The 12,513-nt window shown below is 39.0% G+C and overlaps 1 protein-coding gene across 1 annotated transcript in view; it reads left to right on the forward strand.

The window, feature by feature from the left end:
* Positions 1-12,513, forward strand: part of MYO5A (myosin VA) — a 105,298-nt gene that overhangs the window by 71,006 nt on the left and 21,779 nt on the right. The window contains exons 21-28 of the mRNA XM_049812438.1: positions 2,701-2,940; positions 3,478-3,726; positions 4,849-4,942; positions 5,660-5,808; positions 6,544-6,657; positions 8,856-9,002; positions 9,735-9,788; positions 10,459-10,686. Of these exons, the coding sequence (XP_049668395.1) occupies positions 2,701-2,940; positions 3,478-3,726; positions 4,849-4,942; positions 5,660-5,808; positions 6,544-6,657; positions 8,856-9,002; positions 9,735-9,788; positions 10,459-10,686 (1,275 nt within the window). The remainder of the gene's footprint in view (positions 1-2,700; positions 2,941-3,477; positions 3,727-4,848; positions 4,943-5,659; positions 5,809-6,543; positions 6,658-8,855; positions 9,003-9,734; positions 9,789-10,458; positions 10,687-12,513) is intronic.

Consider the following 12,513-nt stretch of genomic DNA (forward strand, 5'->3'; position numbering starts at 1 on the left):
ATGTACCTAGACCTTCAGTGCAGTCAGTGGAGAATCTAACAGGGATTTACAGCATTTCTCACTTTTTCATTTGTTACATAGAATGTTGAGACACTTAAAAATACATATTGAAAATGACCTTGTGTGAATGTGCCTCCATGAGTCCGAATCAGTATTGCTTACATCAGTATACATATGGGATGCACTACTATTCCTATTGCATCCCTAATTTCAGTGATTCTGAAATGGCTGATGGAATATACTGAAGGAGATTAACGTTAGCAAAGAGATACCCACAGAAATAGGAGATTAAAACTTAAGCATGGGTTTTGGGTTTTTTTACATTGTGAGATTATGTAAGATATGTTTTTAACAGTGATCTGCCAGATGTGACAAAGTGAGACGTGGGTCACAGCAATATGTGGACTAAAAGCCATCTTAGGAAAATGCCGGAAGTTAGTTGCATGAGTGATACACACCCCATCTGTCCTGTAGCACAGAGTTTTATAAACCTGTTATATTCCTTCTTAATAGAGACGGCAGATTGCTGGAGGGGTCCCTGTAAGGGGTGGTCAGACTTGCCTGTCAGGGATTATCCCCCTCGAGCAGCGAATTGTTCACCGCAGCGAGACATGAAGTTCTGACGACGCACCTGCGGTGTGCTGTGTATACGTTGTCCTCCTAAGGTTGAATTTTATTAAAGCTGAGATACAGGGATGGCCAGAGAGAAAAGCACAAGCTCTGCATGCCAGGGGAAGGTAAACACAGTTGTTCTGAAGTTCACGATGATTGCAAGTGAGGGAAACCAGAAAGTTGCCTTATGGCAGCACACTCGGGCTGAGCTGTGACTCTGTCAGTAATATATGGTACACGTGTTGTTCGTTAGGATTGTGAAACGTACCTGTTGTTGTTGTTGTTAGAAGAGAGGGCATGTGTTGCAGTCACGTGACTAATACAAGGAATTTAAAATGGTTGAATCATCTATTTCACACGTCCTGAGGAAAGCTTCTGCCCGAGACATTGCGATGTGCTTCTCGGCTTAACAGGGAGTTTAGTTCCTCCACAGCTTTTACATAAGCTTTCCTGGGAAATACCTGGTGAATTAAGTAACTTTTCTGATACTCTCACCTTACGTTGGAGTGTCCTGTTTCCGCACTGGACTGCATGGGTGTGAGAATTCACTGGCAGATGAGGACCATCCCTGCACGATGGAGGTATTTTATGTGACTTGTTGCTGCCAAACTTGAGGTGAAAATGTTGTTGAAAGCTAGTTGTATTTGAGCTGTTCAGACACCTGTGGGTAACCTGAAGGACTATTCCAGGAAACGTGTAAGAAGGAGGCAGGAGGCAGGAATGCCAACTGCACGACAGGCAGTCAGAAGGACTTTGGCTTTTGACCTTGCTATGCTTTTGAGAAAGCTATTTCCTTACCGCAGTGTGCTATTTAACTGAGTGCTGGTACTTCAAGTCTCTTTATTTCTTCAGAAATAAACACTAAGGGAGAAGGTTTGTGTGCCTTATAATCTTGCCACTTTGCTAGTGAACCTTTTAAATTCATTGATCTCTAAATGTAACAATTCTAACACATTTCAGTTCATTTGAAGAAGTATAAAAGAAAATAAAATTGTTACCCTACTAGTTTGTGTTATCAGCTTTGTGGTAAATCAGCATAAGAATGTGATCTTTAAACTACCAAATCCAAGAAATAATATAAAATCTTGAATAGTTTTGGTTTTTATAATAAACTGTTCAATTTGCAGAAGCTCAGAGCCCTGAAAGCCTTGTGGGTTTGGGCATGCTCTTCAAGCATAGCTGTGGTCTGCTGGAATTCAGGTGCTCCAGACCAGGTGGATCTCTGATTGAATCAGTGGGTGAAGGATCCAAAAACAAGTAGTAGACTCTTCCTAGTGGAAGTCTCTGGCCACCACACTGATAAAGGTTGCTGGCATTCTTGACTTTTCCATTAAAAATTATTTTTTAAAAAATTATTATTATGAAGTTGGGGTATTTTACAGCTCAAAGCTATGGTTGAGATTTCTGCCATGAAATAAGTTGGAATTATTACAATATAAAATTTCTGATCAGAATAAATGGAGATTTTTCCATGCTGGCAAGTCTAAGATATGTCAAAAGAGGCAAAACCAAAAAAAAATTTAAAAAAAGGAAAACTGACTGGAAGTTGTAGTTTGGTCTGCTAGACTACAGCTGCTATTTTTAATAGCTGCTACAATGTACTCTGGGTTCTAGTGGGTACTAGCTGCATTGTGTATCAAGTGTGGTAATTTTAAACTGTATATTGATGAATCCTATGCAGCATATGTCAATGAATCTAAGATATTTCAAGAGAAAAGATGCATTAAAGAAAAAAAGGGATTATATTTGCAAGGTACCATATATTTTTGCAATTAGCTTGAATCTGACTTCAACAGAAAGGAATGTCTGATTCTTCGGTGTGCCTCACTTCTTCCTTTCCATGTTTTTCCTTCTGGTTCCTTTTCATTTTATTCCCTGTCATCTTCCTTATTCCTGTCTTCTTTTCCTCTTCTTTCTTGTTTAACTTAATTCCATATTCATTTCTTGTTATTCTTCACCAGAAGTTTCTCTTTTTAGACTAAGGTGTCTCTATGTACATCATCTTTACACCTCTCATTATGGAGTCTGTTTAACTGAGCAGGTGTATTTTGCAATTCTAACACCCCTTGTGTTTTTTCTTAACTGTAGATGCTTCGGGAGCACAAGTCTATTATTATTCAGAAACATGTAAGAGGCTGGCTGGCTCGAGTGCACTACCGTAGGACCTTGAAGGCAATTGTTTACTTGCAATGCTGTTACCGGCGCATGATGGCCAAGAGAGAGCTAAAGAAACTGAAGATAGAGGCCCGGTCTGTAGAACGCTACAAGAAGCTTCACATTGGCTTGGAGAACAAGATCATGCAGCTGCAGCGAAAAATTGATGAGCAGGTAAAAGCTCCCTGGCCTCAGGGAAAATCTTTAGAAATTTTGTATTTGCTTTCTCAATAGCATTGTGGGCATTCAGAGAAGAATGCGCTGAATTTTTATTGTAAGGTATCAGTTCTCTTTTCTGCTGAGGAACATTGATAGAAGAGAAAGGGAGGCCAGGAGGCCACAGTGGAACTGGGACAATAAAGCATCCGTTTGTGTCTCTCAGCAGCACTGAGAGAAAACATCTGCTCTCTTAAAGTCAGTATTTCATTTGAAGGAAGTCAGTTGCTCTTTTTAAAGGGAAGGTGAGGTGATCAGGTCTGATGTATGTGGGCTCCCTCTCTAATTTTAGTTTGGGATGTTAATGTGCGGGCTTAGAGACTGGACTGTTCTGTCACCTCGTTAAGCAATTCTGCAAAAAGAGACTGAAATTTTTTTGAAATGAGCAAGCTGTTCTGTTGCTCCCATGTCTGGGTATATTCTATAGGGAACTAGAAGGCTCCCTTAAACCAGAACTTCCCCAACACTGCTATGTCCGTGTTGTGTTTTGCAAAGAACAAAGAGTACAAATCTCTGCTGGAGAAGCTGAGCAACCTGGAGATCACGTACAGTACGGAGACAGAGAAGCTGCGGAGTGATGTGGAAAGGCTTCGGATGAGTGAGGAGGAGGCTAAGAACGCAACCAACCGTGTCCTCAGCCTTCAGGAGGAGATTGCCAAGCTCCGGAAGGAGCTGCACCAAACTCAGTGTGAGAAGAAGACCATTGAGGAATGGGCAGACAAATACAAACATGAAACTGAGCAGGCAAGTATGCAGTCTCAGATGTATGAGAAGATCCCCAAGGGCCTGGTGTCCTCTCCGGTTTTGCCCAGGCTTAATTGCTTCAGTTGTGTGGCTGATATTTTTACAGTATTTTTAAGCAGTGTTATACCTGTACAATCCTAAATAGGCTTGATACCTAAATAACTACACCTATGGTAGAAGAATATACTAAATCTATATATTGTATGTAAATATATGTATTCAATCTATTCAGATTTTGATATTGAAAGTATTTGCAAATCCAGATACTTAAGATTCCTCAATTAGTCAGAGGTAGCACATTCAGTAAAAGAAGTCATTTTACCTACCTAGAGAGTATAATCACATAGATATCAGAAATCTGTCCCGTACACAGTATTCAAAGGTACCTGTTTATATCCTACCTAATTTAAACAATTAGCCTACTAAACACATGTATGTGTGCACAGTCTAGTTCAACAGGTTTTGACTAACCCCTTATCTTTGCTTTAACCACAAACATATCAAACAAGTTGTTTCCTATCAAGATTACTTGCTGATAACGGTGCAAGCTTCAAATATTGGAAGAGCTATTCCATCATTATGTGATGCTGCAGTGATACCATTTCAGGATCAGATAAACAAAAGGAAAAATACTAATTGATTAAGCAAAATGAATGCGTAGTAACCATAATCAGAGACAAATAAGTAACTGGCAAACTTGGGCACAGTTAAAGTGGCACCATTTTTGGGCAGAGGCAAGATGTTAGATTATGGTGTTACTCAATGCAATGGAATATAAAACAGAACAACCAATTTTGTTCCTATTTGAGGAATATTTCTGTTTTAAGGAATAAATTGCATCTTTAGGACTTTACTGAAAGATACTATGGCACAGTGGAGTGATTCAAGGCAGTTTTGGCTTCTGATCAGAAATGGAGTGCAGAACATACAGGGGAATCTGCAGTAGGACTTATTTAAGAAATGTAATTTGGGAAATGAAGATGTCATGATTTAGTTCACCGATTTCATTTTCTGAAGAAAAGTTTAAGTATTTGAACTCTCACAACAAAGATGTTGTTGCTCTTAGAGCTACTGATAAAAGATGAACTGCATTCTGAGTCAAATATTCTGTTATTTCTATAGCTGGTATCAGAGCTGAAAGAGCAGAACACATTACTGAAAACAGAAAAGGAGGAGCTGAACCGCCGCATCCATGACCAGGCGAGGGAAATAACAGGTTGGCTCTGTTCTCTTCACTCAGGTTTTCTACTTCGTGTTACCTTGTAAAGCAACACTCTACTGCATAGACTGGGCTAATTTGCCTTAGATTGCATTCCTTTTTAGCTTAATGGTTTCATTTCTTAAGGAACTCACGTGCATCAGAATTATTTACTGTTTGAGTTTCCATGAAGTCCTAAGGGTTTGGGGTCTTTTTGGTGAGGGTGACTGTTACAAAGCGTTTTACTTTTTAAAAGAAGGCTGTGATATTTAATACAATTAATCTACTGCAGCTCTTCTGGCTGCTGTGACTAGGTAGACAGCAGCCAGAAGAGCGTAACTAGATGTGAAGGCTTTGATGGAGGCAGCTGCGATGAGGAGGGTCAGTGTGCATGAGGCATAAAGCATCTCACATTTTGCTTTTTTACATAATGCAGCACTGGGCTAGTGCCCCTTCTTCCTCGCTCCTGGAATTACTAATGCAAGGTTATTAGCAGAATAACTAACTTAACTTGAGTGAACCCTTCTGTGGTTACCACAATAATGCTTTGGTCCTTCATATATTTGCCTTAATATTTGCCTACAGAAGCACAAATACCACACACCAGCTGCACACAGCAGACCATTTCACCATCTGTGTTCCTGGTACAGACACATGCCTGTACCTCCAGGATGGATGCACTGCATGGTAGGTAGAAGTGGGGTTCTCACTTTGGATTCCTGTTCTCCATGGCAGAGACGATGGAAAAGAAGCTCGTGGAGGAAACAAAACAGCTAGAGCTAGATCTGAATGATGAACGGTTACGATACCAGAACCTGCTGAATGAGTTCAGCCGTTTAGAGGAGCGGTATGATGATCTCAAGGATGAAATGAACTTAATGGTGGTAAGTGTCAAAACATCTGAGAAATCAAAAGCTGTTCACAAATGTGTTTAGGCAGAATCTAGTAGTGTACGTTAGTAACTGCTTCTCCTGTCAGCTGTGTGGTGGTGAATTGTACCTGGAAAGAGAATTTTTCCTTTTAAATATGGTTGATTAGATTAGCTCAGCCCAAACAAATACATTTAAAATTTGTGGTTGATTTTTTTTTAAAAAAATTATTTTTATTTTCACATTTGTGAAGAAGGCTAAATTTCTGCTGTGACTTTGCTAGTGGTCTTGCACATGCTGTCCGCCCTTATTTTGCCCTGAAGTTACTCACATGTGCTAGGGTTGTTTGTGCCACATTCATCTAGTGTTAAATTTAAAGTAGTTCTGGGAATATTATATGTGGCAGGAAGAAAAAATATTCCTCAGTACAGTGTCTGGGAAGTTAGAGAATTGCTGCCTGTGCTTCCTGTAAACCAAGCCTTTCTTTCCCACAAAATGCTGCGTTGTTACTTGATTCTGCTTTCTGCAGCAATACTTGATGGTGTAGGATCTGACCTGCTCCGTAGATTTGATTGAGAACTACATCTCGTAGGCTTTAGGTGGCATGAGAGACCAGAATCAAAAATCTTTTCTTATAAATTTTGATAGCTGTGAAATAACACCAAATATTCCAAGCTAAATTGTAGGTTGTGAAAAGACAGGCACAGGGAAACCATATAGTGATACTGACTTCTTTCATTTGCGCTCCAGAACATCCCCAAGCCTGGACACAAAAGAACGGATTCAACTCACAGTAGTAATGAATCTGAATATACTTTTAGCTCTGAGATCACAGAAGCAGAAGACTTACCAGTGAGGATGGAGGTAATGTTAACCGCCCCCCCCCCCCCCCCCCCCCGCCCCCGCCAACTTTTCACTGATCAGTGGTTGAACTCATTCCTATCTCTTTTTTTTGTATGTGCTTGTGAACACCATATGCTTATATGGAGATATCTAACACTTTAATCCAACTTTTTCCATTTTCTTTGTGGAAACAGCTCATTCTCTAGTTAGTTGTGGTCCTATGTAAAAAAAATTTATGAAAATATGCTTTGAATTTTTTGGTATTACAGTAAACATAGACTAGATACTTGGCCATCCCGTTGATTTGCATCTGTAAAACATTTGCTTGCCAGTGTTTGTAAGCACAATCACTTTTTCAGCACAAAGTGGGAATTCAGAAAACCAGTGAGGTTTCCTGAGAAGTCTGTATACTGTATATTCAGGAATTAAAAGTGGCAAGGTGGCTAGCCACATTCTTAGTAGCTACATGGAATGAGTCCCCTGTTAGGGGTGAGAACCTCACGTTGATTTATTTTTCCTCTATTTCATAGAGATGAAAAAACTCCCAAGAACATGCTATCCCTTTGCATATGCAGTGATACGAATCCCAGGATATTTAAAAACTTTCAGAAAGATGACTCTCTTGATTCATCTAATGAATAATAATCATGAATAATTTGTGGTGCAACTCCGAGCCATTCTTAGTATTTTCAAGGTTAACTCCCCCTTTTGGCCCTTCCTAAAGAAGTGGGACTGCTAACACAGCAGAGAGCCATCAGGTTGGTGGTCTGACTGTGCTTGGCAGTTTGCGGATGCTAAGTTTTTTCTGTGCATTCTAGAGGTCTTCTTAACTGTAAGCCATCGCACAGCTCATTCCATTTGCCCTCTGTCTAGGTTAGTTACCTCCACAGCTGCTTTTTACAGGCTGTCATTACTGTTTTTGAAAGCCTCCACAGAAAACTGTTCTCTACTATGGATGCAAATACCCTGACACATTGATGCTGACACATATTCTATGTGGACTCTTTCATAATTTGCCTTCCCACTTATATTTTTCACCTTGCATAATTGTTTCAGAAAGGTGCTCCTACCTTCATGGATAATCAGGAAAAGGACAGTGCAACTACATGTGATTGGATTTCACATGACCCCCATGTCATCTTTTCCTTTGGCTAATATACTTACTGAATTGCTGTTCTAGAGCCAGTTTTGGTTTTTAGAATATAAGTGAAAAAAATTAACTCACACAAGAGTGTGAATAAATGTAGCACCGAGAAGATAAAATCTGTATTTGTTTAACCCCTTAACATTTCAAACTCCAGTTTGACTCTAGACTAACAATATAGATTAATGATACAAAACCACATTAAAAAATAGGGTCCATCTTAATGCGAACCAGTAAAGCCAGAAAAACTCAAAAGTCTGTTTTCTTTTTCCTGAGTTGTTGGTGTGGTTTATGACTCTTCCCCTCAACAGTGAAAGGAGATGAAGTGGAAACGGCTGTGCTTGCTGTCGGCTACAGTCATTAATATTAATTTTCTAGTTCCTTTTCTAGGCTTCAAAATTTTATGGTGCACTTCGTAGTACATGCTTTGATCTTCTTGCTACATAAAGTACAAAATGGCTGATGGACAATTTCTGATGAACCTTCATATTACAAATGCTGGTTCTTGCCCCGAAAATAGTGAACAAGCTAGTGGATTAGGCTCAGAACAGGCTCTGTAATTAGCATAATAAAAGGAAAAAGGCATAACATATATCTTCTGGTACCTATTTTTTATGTCTCATCCCACTAAACCTATAAATCTACAATCAGCAGAGAGTTTTCTCTGTAGCTGAAGAATTTACTGCAGAAATAATTTTTTTAAAAAAAGAAAGCCTCTATTTATAGTTGTTTCCAGGTGAGTCTAACCACAGACTTTTTTTTCTCCTTTCCCCCTCCAAACAAGTAAGAATAAAAGGTATGCTTAGTTATAGACCTCCTGTCTGCTAGGTAGTCTCTTAGTGCTTTCTTTTGCTAGGTTTTAGGCTTAGATACGTTTTATACTAGTAGATCCTTTTTTAAAATAGCATGTGACAGCTGATGAAATATTCTAGATGTTAGTAGTCAACTCTCAGAATCAAGTAACATTTCTGTGTTCCTCTCTTTCCCCGGTCTGTTTCCCATCTTTACTCACTGTAGCGCTTCCTTGTGTTGTGGAAGGGGAAAACTTCTTGACTTCCTTCTGTTCTTTCTAAAGCAGGAACCAAGTGAGAAGAAGGCACCATTGGATATGTCTCTGTTCCTCAAGCTGCAGAAACGGGTTACAGAGCTGGAGCAAGAAAAGCAATCCCTGCAGGACGAGCTGGACAGAAAGGAAGAACAGGCTCTCCGTGCTAAAGCTAAGGTGGACTCTTTCTAGCTGATCAAATGCTGACGCCAGAGTATCCCTTCTTGTGAAATAGTAGCTGTGTGAATGCTGACTGGCTTTTAGTAAATCCTTACCTTCCTCTAGGAGTTCCTTTATTTAACAACAAGTTTTATACCTGGTGCTAGGTACTAGGGACTGGTTATTTAGTTTTCCAAGGTCCTTGAGATCCTCTGATGGAAGTTAACAGGAACAAAAAGTGGTTGGGACTTTGCATAAAAAAAAAAAAAAAAAAAAGGCTGTTTTTGTTAAGGAATAGTAGTATAGAAATCTACTTATATGAAGGGGAGAATGAGTAATTGTTCATTTATTTGCAATTCTCCTCTGATTTGGTCTCTGTAAGTACTTAAAAAATAGGAAGCTAGTTTTGGCACTTGTTTCTTATTACTCTTCCACCAGTGAATTTCTTGAGCATCCTGGGATTCATCCTGCTCTGTTTTGTTACCAGTGATTTGTTCACTGGTAATGCCACCAGTTCTGTGATTTGTACATGATTTTATTTATATTAACCTATTATGTGTCGTAAACTCATAAGTGAATGAAAGGAGACAATGCCAGTATTCAAACTAAAGCACTCAGCAGTACCCGAATGAGTGTTTTCCAGTTTTATAGAAAAAGTTTCAGCTCCCTTTCCTTTTTCTGCCTCAACTAAATTAAAGAATAGGAAGGATTGGATTTTTATCTTTCACACTTGTCTGTATTCTTTCATAGGAGGAGGAAAGGCCTCCAATAAGAGGTGCAGAGTTGGAGTATGAGTCGCTCAAGGTAATTCTAAAAACAAGCTTTCTGTTCTTTTCTAGTGAGAATATTGCCACCCATTGTATGTGCTGGCATAGAAAATTACATCAGGCCTCCTGTTTCAGAGTATTAGCTAGAGAAACTAGAACAAAAATTCCCCAGCAATCATTTTATTATAGGTTTGCCTGTTTTGAGGTGTAGAATGTGTGGCTGATCCCCTAAAACAGGGGGAATTCTCTGTTGAAACACTTAGTACGGTGAAAATACAGTGATAAATGTAGCCCTCTTTTCCAAACACATTATTTATATTAATGCATACCTTAGACCACTAAAACTAAAAATGTTTTATAATATCACTGAATGATGCAGAATCTTCTTAGCCTGCTGACCACTGTTTGTTGTGAACTTTTAATTTTTTTGTTAAGGGGAGAATAAGAGGAAAAAAAGATTGGTAATTTTTTTTCCCATGGAATCTGTGTGATTCATGTACATGTATTCTGATTTTGTGCTTCAGACGAAAGGTTAGCCCTGTCAGTGAAATCCTCCCAGACACTATTCACCGTAGTCAAGAGGCCAGGTATACGGGAGAGATTGATTGATTTGTTGCAGTTACTCATGGCTCCTACCATTTTTGTCCATAGTTTTGTAGGCACATTGGAATGCTGCTGGGTGACGGCATTGTCCTTATTTCTTGCAGCGTCAAGAACTTGAATCTGAGAATAAAAAACTGAAAAATGAGTTGAATGAGCTGCAGAAGGCCCTCACAGAAACGCGATCTCCAGAGGTAACTGCTCCTGGTGCCCCTGCATATCGAGTCCTGCTGGATCAGCTGACTTCAGTGAGTGAAGAGCTGGAAGTACGCAAGGAAGAAGTCCTCATCCTGAGGTCTCAGCTTGTTAGCCAGAAGGAGGCTATTCAGCCCAAGGTAAATAATAGTCAGCAGATGCACTGTGTAGTAAAGTTACATTGCATCACTGATGTGCTTTATTTAGTTTAACAGTGTGCTTGAAAAGGCAGATAAAAATGGTCTAGGTTTGAAAGCCTTTCTAAGTAATCCATTGATCCATTATTAGTGCGCAAATTCCAGCAGTCCAAATTGGGAGATTCTAGTAATAAACCAATGCTGGGTTTGTCTACCAGTATTCATGTAAAGATACTGTACACCAGGATGGCAGATACCAATGGTCTGGCCAGGATCTCCCCAGACTCCTTTAACAATGCAGAAATAATTCTCATTTGGATTACTGTCATTTCTCTAGCGAGTATGTAGTTTGACTGGAAAAGTTACAGTAGGTCTCAGGAATTCTTTTTAATTAATAGTTCAGTAGGAGGTACAAGGAACAATTTCTTCTAAATCTGTGCGGGGTAATAGATGATTGCAAATCAATAACATTTCATAAAGATGACCTATGAGGATATATAAATTCCATATTATTGCTTGATAGGTGCTATGTGGTTGTGTTGAGAAAAGTAGATTACAACCACTGAAATACGTATCTTCTAAAAAGCTCTAATACTCAGGGAAGTAATAGCTTTGAAAATAAGAGTCATTCAATCTGAAAAGGTATCACGTAAAACCAGGAGCTAGTCATTTCCGCTGAACTGAGCTATCTAGTGTTTCATAACCGCAGCAAGGAATGTCTTCTTTCTTTGCTACTGCAAAGTTATATTTACATTTGTCCTAAATAAATTGAAAGTCTGTGATGCATGAAGGTGTACGATATCTTGTTTTAAATGATTAATTATAAAGAAAACAAGACTCATTTTTCTGTCATATTTAGAACATTGTAGAGAAATACTTGAATAGTAAATCCTTGAATAACTTATTCTCAGCAATGGTGGGATACAAGTGTTGTTTTTACAGCACTTATGAGTATAAGGGAAATATGAAAGTGACCTGTGGGATGGCTAACGGCCAGTTTGCAGATAGCTTCTGCTTATTAGTTTGGACAGGTACAGCACAGACAGATTATTTTTTTTTTAATGATTTGTTTTTCTTCTTTCTTGCCTACCAACTTGATTGCCAGGAGGATAAGGTACACATTTGCTTCTACAGTTATAAACCAGAATTCTTAAATGCTAAAAAAATCCTCAACAATACTTGAGCTGTCATTTCCCTGCCTCTCATTAAGTAACCTACATGTATTTGAAGTTGTTCTTGCACTTTACTTCGCTGTTATAGAAAAACCTTTCTCATTATCCTATGTGCCCTGCATCCCCATCTTCCTGCTCCGTGCAAGGGAACAAGTTACTTCAAAACAAGCAGATTTAGCAATTTCGAACTGTTGGTTTATGGTAACCTGAACATGAAAGGAGAGATTCAGGAATTGGTCTGGTCGGCTCAACCAATGTATCTTGCTGAGTGTGTTTGGAGAGTAAGAGCAGCACTGTGATTCAGGAATCAGATCTCTGTTAACTTGCAAAATCCATAAATTTCACCAAAAAAAGTCTGAGGTATGAAGAGCTACCTTACTTTATAGTGTTCGTTACCCTCAGCACGCAACAAACATTGAGGACTCACGTTGTGATCTGTAGATATTCAGTAGGCATTGAATGTTTGATTAGAAAATGTAGTTGAACACATAGTATTTAGGAGTATGAGAAACTGAACTGACTCTAAATGAAGGCTGTTAATTCAAATATTGCAACTACAGCAGGAAGGGTATTCTTGAAGGTAGAAGAGTAAGTAGCATTTCTTTCCATCAGCACAAAAATAATAAATGTGTTCAGACTGCTAAAGCTTGATAGATTG

This window comes from Accipiter gentilis, chromosome 10 (assembly GCF_929443795.1).
Source record: "Accipiter gentilis chromosome 10, bAccGen1.1, whole genome shotgun sequence".
Classification (NCBI taxonomy): Eukaryota; Metazoa; Chordata; class Aves; order Accipitriformes; family Accipitridae; genus Astur; species Astur gentilis.